The 15,336-nt window shown below is 40.7% G+C and overlaps 1 protein-coding gene across 1 annotated transcript in view; it reads right to left on the reverse strand.

Annotated features, from left to right (window-relative positions):
• Positions 1–15,336, reverse strand: part of Kif24 (kinesin family member 24) — a 59,020-nt gene that overhangs the window by 17,003 nt on the left and 26,681 nt on the right. The window contains exons 4-6 of the mRNA XM_090330120.1: positions 13,012–13,109; positions 8,682–8,897; positions 4,499–4,586 (exon numbers count right to left, since the gene is read on the reverse strand). Coding sequence (XP_090186246.1) covers positions 4,499–4,586; positions 8,682–8,897; positions 13,012–13,109 — 402 coding nt within the window. The remainder of the gene's footprint in view (positions 1–4,498; positions 4,587–8,681; positions 8,898–13,011; positions 13,110–15,336) is intronic.

Here is a 15,336-nt window from a genome sequence, read left to right on the forward strand (position 1 = left end):
TGGAACTAGGGATGTGGCTCAGTTGCAGAACATTTGTCTAGCATGTGCAAGGCCCTGGGTTTGGCACCTAGGATTTAAAGGCATAGTGTGGTCCAAGGAAATGGGATTTTCTGGCAGTGTTTGTACTTTTCTCATTTAATAGGTCTCTAGACAATGGAATCATGAGGATCAGACTCCCCTGACACTCATGGCCACATGCAGAAATGTTGCTATAAGCTTAGTAATACGAAAAGCCTCAGGGAAGACCACTATATCCACACACCAGTCATTCCATGCCTGATTTTGTCCTTAGCTTACCTCCTAAAACGGCCACATTCACATACTGTTCTCTGAGTTTAGATCTCGAATATGAAGTTTCAGCCCTCAGTGGTAAGTAAAACTTATCTATTTGTCCCAGGAAAAGAATATTCAAAAAACTGCATATAAATAGTGGGCCACCTTGCCGTTTCACATCCTAGGACTTACATCTTTTTTTTTTTGCCAGTCCTGGACTTGAGCTCAGGGCCTGAGCACTGTCCTTGGGTTTTCTCAAGGCTTGAGCCACAGCACTACTTTTGGCTTTTTCTGTATGTGGTACTGAAGAATCAAACCCAGGTCTTTGTGCATGCTAGGTAAGAACTCTTACCACCAGGCCAAACTCCTGGCCCTCTTTTTTTTTTTTTTGGTGGGTCATGGGGCTTGAACTTGGCCTGGGCGCTGTCTCTGAGCTCTTCAGCTCAAGGCTACCACCCTACCCTTGAGCCAAGCCCCACTTCCCGTTTTCTAGAGGTTAACTGGAGATAAAAGTCTCAGGTTCTTTTGTGCCTGGGCTGGCTTTGAACCTTGATTCTCAGATCTCAGCCTCCTGAGTAGCTAGGATTACAGGTGTGAGCCACCGCACCTGGCTTAACTATCAGTTTTGAAAAGGTACTGATAACATTTTGAAAAAAGACTGCTACTTGCAGTTAGGCAAAAGCCCTCCAAATATCCAATTTTAGGTGAATAATAAAAGAAGATATTGCCAGAAACATACAAACTCAATGAATATCTTCTTAATTTCTTGAGAAGAAAAATTCATCTAGTGAGAGACTATAAGAAGTACAACACAGGGGCGGGAGTTTGGCCTAGTGGTTAAAGTGCTTGCCTAGCATGCACGAAGACCCGGGTTCGATTCCTTGGTACCACATATATAGAAAAAGCCAGAAGTGGTGCTGAGGCTCAAGTGCTAGAGCTCTGGCCTTGAGAAAGTCCAAGGACAGTGCTCAGGCCCTGAGCTCAAGCCCAGGACTGACAAAACAAACAAAAAACCAAAAAAACAAAAGAAGTACAACACAGGGAAACGGGTATGAAGCCCAGCTGGACTGTCAGTCATTAGCTATACTGGTTTTCAGATGTCATGTTAATTTGTTTTCCATCTGGAAGGTGAAGTTTACAATCTTTGCCTATTTCATGATGATTCAATGACATGGTATTTACAAAAATCTCTAGCTAAGTGTTTGGCAGGTAAGTGTCAGTGAACCTTTACAATTACTATTAGAGTAAATTGAGAAGGCAGGCAAGAAAAACAGAGTAGACTCAGCTAGAGAAGCTTTAACTTTGTTGTTCTTTGCAGGCATTTCTACTTTGCCCAACACCACTGTCATTGCTAGTCCCTTGAGCTTGGTCAGAGGCTCAGACACATTTATCTTGAAGGCTGTGCTTGAAACAGGTGTGTTAGGTTTTTGGCTGGTCCTAGCCTATTCTCTATTACTTGAGTTTCCCTTTCTGGATATACTAGAATGACCATAATGGCTGCACATAAGAATCACCTGGGGAGCTTCTAAAAGACAGCTCACCTTCATATGTGGGATGTAAAATGACACAGATGCTTTGGAAAACAGTGTGGCAGTTCTTCCAAATATATGGCCCAACAATTCTACTTCTAGGCATATACCCAAGAAAACTGAAAATATATCTCCACATAAACCTTTATACTTGATATTCACAGCAACATTATTCATAGTGACCAAAAATGGAAACAACTCAAATGGCTACCAGAGAAGTGAATGTGATATATCCATACAATGAGACATAATTCAGCCATAAAACAGAACTTCCATACAAGGAAATACTGATGCCTACTACAGCATGAACCTTGAAAACTGCTAAGCAAAAGGATCAAGAGACAAAAGAACACATACTTGGCCTGGAGTTTGGCCTAGTAGTAGAGTGCTTGCCTAGCATGCACGAAGACCTGGGTTCGATTCCTCGGTACCACATACATAGAAAAAAGCCAGAAATGGTACTGAGGCTCAAGTGGTAGAGCGCTAGCCTTGAGAAAGCCCAAGGACAGTGCTCAGGCCCTGAGCTCAAGCCCACGATTGGCAAAAAAAAAAAAAAAAAAAAAAAAGACAGAAAGAAATAAAATAATTAAAAAAAAAAAAGAACACATACTTGTTCTGCCTATGATATACCAAAATAGCCAAATTTATTTAGAAAAAAAATCAGTGGCTGCCTGACATTTTGCAAGAGAAACAGAGTGACTATAAATGAGTACAGGAATTCCTATAGTGGTGATAAAAAAACAACAACAAAAAACTTTTTAGATTAACAGCACTGGTTCTTCAATTTTTTTTTTTTTTTTGCCAGTCCGAGGGCTTGAACTCAGGGCCTGAGCATTGTCCTTGGGTTTTCTCAAGGCTAGAGCTCTACCACTTAAGCCACAGCACCACTTTGGCCTTTTCTGTGTATGTGGTACTGAGGAATTGAACTCAGGACTTCATGCATGCTAGGCAAGCACTCTACTACTAGGCCAAACTCCCAGCCCTAATTGTACAATTTAATGAATATAGTTTTAAAAATGATGGAATCTTATACTTTAAAAAGCTGTACATGCAAGCTAGGCATAGTGGCTCATACCTGCAATCCTAGCTACTCAGGAGACTGAGATCTAAGGATCGTGGTTCAAAACCAGCTTGGGCACTAAAGACCATGAGACTTATCTCCAATTAACCACTAGAAAATGGGAAGTGGTGCTGAAATGCTCAAGAACAATGCCTAGGCCCAGAGTCTAAGCTCCAGGACCAACCAAAAAAAGCTGTATATGCTGGGTATTGTAGTACATGTGTATACTCTTAGCAGTTGGAAGGCTGAAGCAGTGATTGCTCGAGGCCAATTTAAGCTGTAATACCTTGCCTCAAAATTAAAAAAAAATTGAAAAAGTGACTATTGTGGTATGTGAAGTATATCTCAATAAGAAAATTGTATTTCCAAAGCCACTTATGTATTTTACAAAGGTGAGTTTTGCCGGATGCCGGTGGCTTATGCCTGTAATCCTAGCTACTCAGGAGTCTGAGATCTGAAGTTTTCTGGTATATGAACTATATTTCAATTTTAAAATAATTATAATGCTCATACTTAGGGCTGCCATTGAACTTTGTTTTGTTTTGTTAGGTCATGAGGCTTGGATTCTGGGCCTGGGCGTTGTCCCTGAGCTCTTCAGCTCAAGGCTACCACCTTACCCCTTCTGCTTTTCTAGTGGTTAACTGGAGATAAGAATCTCACAGTCTTTAATGCCAGGGCAGGCTTTGAACTGCGACCTCAGATCTCAGCTTCCTGAGTAGCTAGGATTATAGGCATGAGCCACTGCGCCCGGCTTCATTGAGCTTCTTGTTTGTAAAAAAATTGATTAAAAAAAATGCCAGTACTGGGAATGGAACTCAAGGCCTAGCTGTCCCTTACGTTTTTCTATAATAAATGCATGCATGGACGCACGCGCGCGCACACACGCGCACGCACACACACACACACACACACACACACACACACACACACAAATAAAACCAAACATGGACAGTAGATATTTCAGGAGAAGAATACATGTACAGTAGAGAGACAGTATGTAAGAAAGCACTTTATTTTCTACCTTTTTATATATTTCAGTAGCATTTGGATCTTACAATGAGAAAAATATTACATTTATTGTCATAAATGATATGTTCTAATAACAGATAATTTTTAAATTCCTTTGGAAACATATACAAAATTACTAATAAAATCAGTTTCCTGGGAGCATAGCCTAATGGTAGAATGCTCACCTAGCATGCACAAAGCCCTGGGTTCAATTCCTTGGTACCACATACGCAGAAAAAGCCAGAAATGGTGCTGTGACTCAAATGGCAGAGCACTAGCCTTGAGCAAAAAGTGTCTAAGGACAGAGCCTAAGCCCTGAGTTCAAGCCCCAGGACTGGCAAAAAAAAAAAAGAAGAAAAAAGAAAAAAGAAAGAAAGAAAAGAAAAACATAATATCAGCCTTTAAAAAATGGGCTATGTTTTAGCTTCTCTTTCATGCCTTATCTGCACTCTACCCACCCTGTGGAGAAATAAGCTCTGTTCTCAAGAGAAGACTGGTGTTTCCCAAATGTGAAGTGGTCTGCTTGTTACACGCTTATCACCCTTTGGCTATCGTACTAGCTAGGCAACAAAATGAATTCTGAACTTAGGCTCCCTAGGGGTGGAATGAAGAGGGAAGAAGTAATTACCTCTAAGAGGAATGCCACACTGTTCACCTGGAGCTCCCGAAGTCCCACTATCTGTACCACATGCTTGCTATCTTCTCTGGCGAAGAGCCTGCAGATGCAAAAATATGGTTGGTGGAATAATACTATAGTAACAAACCTAGTGCTTGCCTTCCCAGATACCATTCCACCAGACTGACATCTGGATGGAATGAATACTCTTCCCCTCTCCAATCCTACCCTCCTGACCTCATCCTTAGACTTCAGTGTTGATCTTCGGTTTTTGTAAACAAAATTACAACAGCCCATTAACTCAAGCTATGCCAATTAGTGAATGACATACTCCTGGCTACTGTGATTGGTTCAGAAGCATCTCTGCTCTTCAACCAAAATCAGTCCTGGTTTCTGGTTGTTTCTTTCTGTAAAGAGAAAGTATATGGTCCTGGGAGCAGTTGCAGCCATTTTGTATCTACAAAGAGAAGCTAATAGCTTCAGGAAGCTAATACCTTACAAGTAGAGAGATATAAAGAAATCGAGTGTCTTTAACATCTCTGAGCTGCTGGGGTAAACTAATCCTGAAGCTTGACTTCCCTCTAGGCTTTCCAGTTATTTGAGCCAATGATTTCCTTAATTGTAAGTGCCACTGTTACTGGGGTTATCTTTCATTTGCAATTGAAGGAGTCTACATGTATCTTTTTTTTTTTTTTTTTTGCGCCAGTCCTGGGCTTGAGCTCAGGGCTTGAGAACTGTCTTGGACTTTCTCAAGGCTATAGCTCTACCACTTGAGCCTCAGCACCATTTCTGGCTTTTTTCTATGTATGTGGTACCGAGGAATTGAACCTGGGTCTTCGTGCATGCTAGGCAAGCACTTTAACCACTAGGCCAAACTCCCGGCCCCTACATATATCATATATCATCTTATTTCTTTTCTCTGCTTCTTCTCCCCCCCCCCCCACACCCCGCTCTCTGTCGTATCTTTCCAGGCTACTCTCAAATTTGTGATTCTCCTATCTTAGAGACTCCATAGTGCTCCATGGTGAACCACCATGTCAAACTCTGATACATCTTGTAAAGGTACAAGGAAAAACTCATGCTAAACAAGAACATGAGGCCCTGAGTTTAAGCCCCAGTACTGGTATCCCAAAAAGAATCAGACTCAGCAAATACACTTTGTTGAAGTCCCATTATTATAGAGAGTATCTTATTAAAATTATAAGAGCAAACATAGGAAAGGGTACCATCAGTAAACAGAATATTTAGAAGGTAGAAAACAAAGAAAATCCCATTAGGTAATTAATTAATCACATACGTTTGAAAAAAACAACAACAACAACAACAAAGCCACCCCCACAGCCTAAGACACTTGCAGAATGTCAGTCTTTGTCATGATTCTGAGAAAAGCTTCAAACTCAGAAGTTAGTGATTACTCATCCCTCTGTCTACAATTTTTTTTTTTTTTGCTCTGAACTCATCTGCTTATTGAACTCTTGAACCATTCCTCATGGCAGTAGATGGAGAAGGAAGCCATAGGCTTCACATCTTCTCTGTCTACAATTTAAAAATGCAAATATATAGGTCAACAATTTGAGTAATTCACTAAGAACTTCATCCACAAACAGCTGAATGTCTGCCTCTTCACCAAAGGTGGGGGGAGAAAGAGAGAAAGGGAGAGAGGAAGAGAGGGAGAAAGGGAGGGAGGGAGGGAGGGAGAAAGGGAGAGAGGGAGGGAGGGAGGGAGGGGGAGGGGGAGAGGGGGAGGGGGAGAGAGAGAGAGAGAGAGAGAGAGAGAGAGAGAGAGAGAGAGAGAGAGAGAGAGAGAGGGTTTTCATGCCAACTGTTCTTTAAAGGAAGTGGGCATTAAGACCAGAAAGGGCTTTAAAAAATTTTTTTTTATTTCGTTTTGAGACACAGTCTTGAGATGTAGTCAAGATCCTTCTGTCTCAGCTTTCTGAGTGCTGAGGTTATAAGCATTAACACTACGCAAGGATTTTTAACATAAAATCTCCCTTTCTGCTGGGTGCAGTGGCTCACACCTGTAATCCTAGACACTCAGGAGGCTGAGATCTGAAGATCACAGTTCAAAGCCAGCCCAGGCACTAAAGTCCTAAAGTCCATGAGACTTTTTTTTTTTTTTTTTTTTTTTTTTTTTTTTGTGGGTCATGGGGCTTGAACTTGGCCTGGGCACCTTCCCTGAGATCTACAGTTCAAGGCTACTTCCCTACCTGTGGGCCTGGGCGTTGTCCCTGAGCTCTTCAGCTCAAGGCTGCTCCCCTACCCTTGAACCATGCCCCACTTCCCCGTTTTTCTAGAGGTTAATTGGAGATAAGAGTCTCAGGTGCCCAGTTGGCTTTGAACCTTGATCATCAGATCTCAGCCTCCTATGTAGCTAGGATTACAGATGTGAGCCACGATGCCCAGCTTTGTGAGACTTTTTTTTAAATTTTTTATTGTCAAGGTAATGTATAGGGGAGTTACAGTTACATTCGTCAAAGAGTAGGTGCATTACTTCTCACACATTGATACCCCTTCTCATCTTTTTCATGAGACTCATCTCCAATTGACCACCAGAAAACTGGAATTAGCGCTGTGGCTTAAGGGGTAGGGAAGTAGCCTTGAGCTGAAGAGCTCAGGAACAGCACCCTGAACCCACCAAAAAAAAAAAAAAAGAAATCTCCCTTTTCACAACCAGTCCACAGGATAATACCCTAAGCCCACTTGCTAACTTCTTCCATTATGCTGTACAATATCTTAGTGCCCCTCTATGATGGTGCTGCCATAACACAGTCTCCCTGCTGAACTGGAACGGTTTGCTTACCCCATTCCATTGTTTGCATGGAGCACATAGAACTTGAACATCATATTGACAGCTCTATAGGGGTTTGAACACCCTGCAGGTGGAGAAAGGAGGCTTTCCTAGCGTTTGGTCATGCTTGCTTACTTCCTCAGGTCTGGTTCAATGTGTTAGAATAATCTGGTCCATCTCCTTTTTTTTTTTTACCTTCCCTGCTTCCTCTCCCCTTCCTATGCTCCAGTTAGTTGATTCACTCACAACTTTTTGATGTAATGTTTCAAACTAATTAAAACTTTACACCAAAAATGTATAAAGCTGGGTGCTGGTGGCTCACACCTGTAAACCTACTCAGGAGGTTGAGATCTGAGGATTGCAAAGCCAGCCCAGGAAGTAAGTCTGTGGCTCTTAACCACCAAAAAGCTTGAATGGAGTTGATGCTCAAGTGGTAGAGCACTAGTCTTAAGAAAAATAATCTAGGGACAGTGTCCAGGTCTTGAGTTCAAGTCCCAGGATGAGCACACAAACATACCAACACACACACACACACACAAAAACCCACATATAATAGGGATTAAAAGGAAGTGTTGCTGAATGCATTTCTGAATTACTGTATTATGTTGTATGTACAATATTTTAAGCCTAATAACAATTATAAATCCAATGTGAAGAAAAATGATTTCCTTAAAAAAATTTTAGAAAACTATCATGTTTATTCTAATATTATTGAAACATTTTCTAGTTCTTCTAGTATGCCCAATCAAAAGAATAAGAAGGGGGGGCCGGGAGTTTGGCCTAGTGATAGAGTGCTTGCCTAGCATGCACGAAGACCTGGGTTCTATTCCTCGGTGCCTAGCATGCACGAAGACCCGGGTTCGATTCCTCGGTACCCCACATACATAGCAAAAAGCCAGAAGTGGTGCTGAGGCTCAAGTGGTAGAGTGCTAGCCTTGAGAAATTCCAAGGACAGTTCTCAAGCCCTGAGCTCAAGCCCAGGACTGGCAAAAAAAAAAAAAAAAAAGAATAAGAAGGGGGCCAGGAACATAGCCTAGTGGTAGAGTGCTCGCCTAGCATGCACAAAAGCCCTTGGTTTGATTCCTTGGTACCACATACACAGAAAAAGCTGGAAGTGGTGCTGTGGCTCATGTGGCAGAGCACTAGCCTTGAGCAAAAAGTGTCCAAGGACAGTACCTAGACCCTGAGGTCAAGGCCCAGGACTGGCAAAAAAAAAATAAATAAAATTAAAAAATTAAAAAATATATAAATATATATACATATATATGAGGCTAATTTACTTTTTTCTCTAATTGCCTACATGCACAAAAGAGTACTAATGCAACAGAGCCCATGTCATTGAAGTGATTTTGTGGAGTTCTGGAACAGTGAACAGATTTACAACTTCCCACTCATCTCTACTACCTTTTTCTTCTATTTAGGAGGTCATAAAGCTGTCCACAATAAATTTCATAGAAGCTGATCCATATGAAGAGGTGTCTTCTTGGCTGAGACACTTCTAGTTGTCTGAATATATCTTTGGCAGCCAGAGCATACAGTCCTGGGTTCTGGTGAGTCCCTATCATGGTGTAGGTCTTTCCAGCACCTGTTTGTCCATATGCAAAGCAAGTGGCATTGCCTCTGAAAAAAGGATAACATGAATCACATTGCATATTTAAAGTGCTAATTTACTTACTGATTTTGGGGGGTGGGGAGCGGTACTAGAGTTTGAACTTAATCTTACACTTACCCAGGAAATGCTCTACCACTGAACCATTTCTTCAGGCTTTTTTTTCCTATTATTATTATTATTATTATTATTAGTCAGTCATGGGGCTTAGACTCTGGGCCTGGGCATTGTCCCTGAGCTCTTCAGCTCAAGGCTAATACTACTTTGAGCCACAGTGCCACTTTGCCATCATTATTTTTGAGATAGGTCTCAATTTTCTGCCTGAGCTCAAACCTGGACCTTGATTCTATTTTTCACTTTTCACTGTGGCTGGGATGATGGGTGTATACCAAAATGCCAACTTGTTCCACTGAGAAGGAATCTCATGAACTTTCTTCCTGGACTGGCCTGGAGCCAGCACAAAACAAAGAGTTTCCGTCTAGCAAATGAGTCTAGCTTTGAGTTCAAACTCCAGTATTCCTCCTCCCCCAGCAAAGGACAACTTGTTCAACAAGAAATTATAGTACATATATAATATGATAAATAGGATGGTAGTGACTACTCACCTGAAAAAGCAAGTTTAAATGAAAGTAAAATCAGGGCCGGGAGTTTGGCCTAGTGGTTAAAGTGCTTGCCTAGCATGCATGAAGACCCAGGTTCGATTCCTTGGTACCACATACATAGAAAAAAAAGCCGGAAGTGGTGCTGAGGCTCAAGTGGTAGAGCTCTAGCCTTGAGAAAGTCCAAAGACATTGCTCAGGCCCTGAGCTCAAGCCCAGAACTGGCAAAAAAAAAAAAAAAAAGAAAGTAAAATCAATGTAAGCAAAGCAGTAGAGGAAGGACTTACAAGAATAAGGCACTGGGCCAGGCCTTGAAAAGAGAAGCTAAGAAAGCACAGAGCTTCAAACAGAGGCCATACCAGCATAATAAACTTGGCAAAGCAGGCATGCCAAGTCTTGAGTGAAACAGCTTAGTTTTTAGCCAGGCGCCTGTAATTCTAGCTACTCATGAGGCTGAGATCTGAGGATTGAGGATGGAAGTCAGCTGGAGCGAGTCTAATCTCCAATTAACCACAAAAAGAGCTGGAAGTGGAACTGTAGCTCAAGTGGTAGAGCACTAGTGTTGAGCAAAAAAAGCTGAGGGGCAGAGCCCAGGCCTGAGTTCAAGTCTCAGGACCAGCATCACATACCCTCGATAGTACCTAATTACATACATGGCCTGAGGAAAGAAGTCATTTTATTTCTGTCTGGGCCTAGGTTTTCTCTTGTCATTCTTATTTTTTTTTGAGGCGCAGGGGTGGGGGGAGATGGTGGGTTAAGGTGGGAAAGACAGACTCCCTGTATAGCCCAGGCTAGCTTCACACTCATGATTCTCCACCTCTGGCTGCTGGGATTTATAAATGTTTGTTACTACACCTGGTTTGGATTTTCATTTATATCGGTAAAGAGGAAGTTACTTCCTTTCCTATGATTCTAAGTGAAAATCATTATTCTTGTCAGTATGTGTATACACACCCTATAGGAATGTGATGAACTTCATATAGAACTGGTATAGAAGGAGCAGGAGACTAAAGTGTCAATCACTGTTTAAGAGAAGAGGATAAATGAAGTTGGGAGTTCAAGCCCTACTACCATAACAAAAAAACAAAAAATGAAAACAAAAACAAGAAAGTATTTATACAAATATATTCAAACACCCCCAAATTGGAAACCATCCAAATGTGTCAATAGGATAGTGGGTAAACAAATTGTAGTATATTCATGGGAGGTAATTTTTTTCCTTTAGCTATAAAAATTATAGATATAGATATGTAAAAGTATATACTAATATAAAATTATGTCAAACAAAGGAAACTAGGCAGCTGGGTGCGGTGGCTCATGCCTGTAATCCTAACTACTCAGAAGGCTGAGATCTGAGGATCACGGTTCAAAGCCAGCCTGGGCACTAAAGTCCGTGAGGACTCTCATCTCCAATTAATCACCAATTAAACTGGAAATGGCACTATGGCTCTTGAGCTGAAGAGCTCATGGACAAAACCCAGGCCCAGGGTTCAAGTCCCAGGACTGACCAAAAAGAGAGAGAGAGAGAGAGAGAGAGAGAGAGAGAGAGAGAGAGAGAGAGAGAGAGAGAGAGAGAGAGAGAGAGAGAGAAACCAGGCATGAATGAGTATGTTGGAGCAATTCTGTTTCTACATTTTAGAAAAAGCAAAACTTATTGACTCTAACAAGTCAGTGGTTTCATAAAACCTTGAGTAGAAGAGAGACTTAACTAAAAGGGAACATGAGATTTTCTGGGATGATGGATTTATTGTATGCCTTATTCAAGTGTAAGTCTCTTGTATATATACACATGACTCTCAAAATTAATCAAACCCAAATATTATAAATGTCTTCCTGTATAGAAATCATTCCTCTACTTTTTTTTTTTTTGCCAGTCTTGGGCTTGGGCTCAGGGCCTGAGCACTGTCCTTGGATTTTCTCAAGGCTAGGGCTCTACCACTTGTGCCACAGCACGACTTCTGGCTTTTTGCTACGTACGTGGTACCGAGGAATCGAACCCGGGTCTTCGTGCATGCTACGCAAGCACTCTACCACTAGGCCAAACTCCCAGCCTCATTCCTCTACCTTTAAAAAAATTTACCAAAAAAAAGGGTTAAGGCTGGAATGTAGCTCAATGGTAGGAGAACTTAGGATCTTAGTATGTATAGTAGTAGTTTAGGCCCTAGGTTCAATATCTAGCAACCCTGAGGAACTTAATGTTGGAAGAAAGGAAGGAAGGAAGGAAGGAAGGAAGGAAGGAAGGAAGGAAGGAAGGAAGGAAGGAAGGCAGGCAGGCAGGCAAGAAGGAAGGAAGGGGAAAAGTTGAAAATCTTTGGAATTAGCAACTCTAGCAGGCTGTTTCTCATTTTCTTCTAGTACATGCTACATTTTAAATGTACGAATGGCTTCTATTACTTTTCCTGTCCCATTTAATGTTTATTAAGTATGAACAATTATTTCTAAAAAGAATATATCTATGAAAAATTAATAAGTGCTGGGCACCGGTGTCTCATGCCTATAATCCTAGCTACGCAAGAGGCTGAGATCTAAGGATTGAGGTTTGAAGCCAGCCCAGACAGGAAGGTCTACCAGATTTTTTTTTTTGGCAGTCCTGGGGCATGAACTCAGGCCCTGAGCTCTGTCCTTGGGCTTTTTCCTCAAGCACTCTGCCACTTGAGCCACAGCACTATTTCTGGCTTTTTCTATGTATGTGAGGAATCAAACCCGGGTCTTCCTGCATGCTAGGCAAGCACTCTACCACTAGGCCAAACTCCCAGTCTGGCCTACAAGATTCTTATATCCACTAAACTCAGAAAAATGTGGAAATGGTGCTGTGGCTCAAGTGGTAGAGAACTAGCCTTGAGCACAGAGAGGCTCAGGGACAGAGCCCAGATGGCCTTGAGTTCAAGCCCCAGAACTAGGGGGAAAAAAAGTGAGATTTACTTATGTATCCTAATGAAAATATTGTAGCCATAATACAGAATTTCTATTACCAGACTTCAGGCTAATATAGCTAGTTAACTCTTAAATTTTGAAAACTTTGATAAAATTTTGACAGGTAATACTTTGCAAATATATAAAGTATCATCAGTGTCAAAGAAAATTGTGTGTGTGTGTGAGTGAGCGCAGGCTCAAAGCTAGTGGTCTACCACTTGAACCACAGCTCAACTTCTGGATTTTTGCTGGTTAAATAGAAATAAGAGTCTCAGACTTTCAGATGAGATCGGGCGCATTCAGGATGGTATGGCCATAGACGAGTCTCAGACTTTCAATACTAACTTAGAACCATGATCCTCAGATGTCAGTCACTTAAATAACACGGGCTACAGGGTGTGAGTCACTGTTGCAATGGCTGCTATAAACATATGAATGTTTGTCAATATCTATAAATTGAGACTCTGCATCTTTTCAGGGTATAACTTAAATCCTTTAGATAGAAACACAAATTCATATTTAACCCAGAAGACAGAAAAAAGGATAATAACATTTATAAAGGAATATAATTCTTAGAAAACAAAAAGCAAGAGAAGTAAATAATTTTTCTCACCCACTAAAAATATGCTGAATGAGCGGGTACGTGGTTTTCATGTACACATCCCGATTGGTGCAAGCCTCACCAAAGACTTCATCAAAATAAAAAACATGCTGAAAAATAAATTTGATTTTTATACAAATTCCTTTTAGATTTTCTTCACCATTCTTCTAGTTAACACAGATGAAATCTTAATCACATTTCTAAATAACAGTAACTATGATAATTCAGACAAGTCAGTAACTATTAAAAGACAGGACCTTACTTGAGGTCTCTACACCCATATTATTAAAATGCATACAATTTTTGCTCTTTTTTTGTGAGTGTGCTGGTCTTAGGGCTTAAATCCTGGATCTGGGTGCTGCCCCTGGGCTTTTTTTGCTTATGGCCAGCTAGTATTCTACCACTTAAGCAATGGCAAGCTATAACTTATGGAATGGAAATCTTCCCTTAGAATTCCCTCATATTTTCAAACATATTAGCCTTACCTAGTCTACAAGCGTAGCCTTTATAGAACTCAATTCTCTTCCAGACCTGGGGAGGATTGGCTTGCCGTGTGCATGTGTGTCTGGAGTTTGAACTCAAGGGGTCATGCCTGCTAGGCAAAAACTGAATCATGCCTCCAACTCTCTTTGATTTCATTTGTTTTTCCTATTCAGGGACTAAACTTTTGCCTGGGCACCACTGGGTGGGACAGTGATCCTAAGTATCTAGAGTTACAGCATGCATACCACATCCAGCTTTCTATTAGGAGAAGACAGTGTTAACTCTTTACCAGAGATAGTCTCAGACAAAGTCATCCTCCTCTTTTTCTCCATTAGTTAGGATAACAAGTATAAGTCACCATGCCTAGCTAGGGTCGACAATGCTGTACTCATCAATTTACTTCCCTTAAAAAAGAGCAGAAATTGTCAGGCATTGGTGGCTCACACCTGTAATAATCTTAGCTATTTAGGAGGCTACATCTGAGGATCAAGGTTTGAAGCTAGCAGAGAAGTTAGACTCTTATCTCTAATTAACCACCAAAACATTGATTGTCCAGCTGGTAGAATGTATATTTCACTAGGCACCGGAAGGGGCCCAACGACCAGCATATAAATGAACCAGATAAAATTTAAAGAGAAAATATGTGTTGAATTCAATGGAAAAAACATACTCCTTTTGATTGGGAAAGATATTAGGAAAAAGAATCTACTGAGACTCATCATGGGGGAAGAAGAGGAATTTGAGAAGTGAAAAAGTGAGGGAGGGAGGGACTGAGAGAGAAAGCATGGGTGAAGTATAAACACAGAGTCAAAGCAGGAGAAATGAATTGCTTAATGTTTGAGGAAGGGCAGGAATTTAATGTGGTTTCAAATACAGGATTTGGTTAATTGATCAGTGAGACACAGGTTACAATCATGAGCAAGGACTATGTCGTAGAGGTCTTGGGACACCAGCCTTAAGAGAGGTGACAGAATGCTTATGTTTAATTCATAAACAGTGGAGACAGTAAAAATTTTGCAGAGGAGAAAATGAATCTGAGCCACTTCACTAGAAGATTAATCTGACCTCACAATGAGGGAACAGGGACACTAGTAATTTAATGGTTAGGTAAAAGCAAAGTCTCAATTAGGTGAAGACAATTGAAATACGCAGATGAAAAATATGGCAACTGACTAGATGTGAGGAAAAAGGTTCCAAGATGACTTCTAAATAAAAAAATCATCGTTATCTGAAAAGAGACAGATAGGCAACCCATTACATTTGAGTCTAGGAAGCATTAATTCAACAGCTATAATTATTTACATAAGTTAGAGGCTTATCATATTGGCAACCCAAGTATATCCTAAAAATTTCAAGCCTGATAGGGCTAGAGGCATGACTTTAGCATAATAACAGTCCACACACAAGGAGTAAGTGATAAGGTCCTATCTTCTATCATGTTTGGGTTCTAACTATCTAGTTAATAGACAGATCTATACAATGAGACTTCAGCCAATTTATTATGGATTTATCTACCCCAGGTTCAAGCCTGCTTTGTGTACCATTACATACATTAGGATGGAAATTTGTTAGGTTATCTGAGAAGAAATTGGGACCATTATCAGGTAGAGATAGTCTCTGAAAGTAAGGTGGTGAGAGAGCAATAAATCTGTGCAGAATAAGAAAAAGATGTGAACTTTGGTAGTATAAAAAATACGATTACATTACTTAAAATGTAATGACTATTAAAGCTGAGCTACAAATACACGAAGATTCATTATATTTATGATTAAACTTTAAGAGGTTGATAAGGATTTAAATATAATAGAAAATCTGGCTTTAATGATTATTTATATATAACTATGTGGTCTCAAC

The sequence above is a fragment of the Megascapheus bottae genome, chromosome 3 (assembly GCF_031878675.1).
Source record: "Megascapheus bottae isolate mThoBot1 chromosome 3, mThoBot2.hap1, whole genome shotgun sequence".
NCBI classification, from domain to species: Eukaryota; Metazoa; Chordata; class Mammalia; order Rodentia; family Geomyidae; genus Megascapheus; species Megascapheus bottae.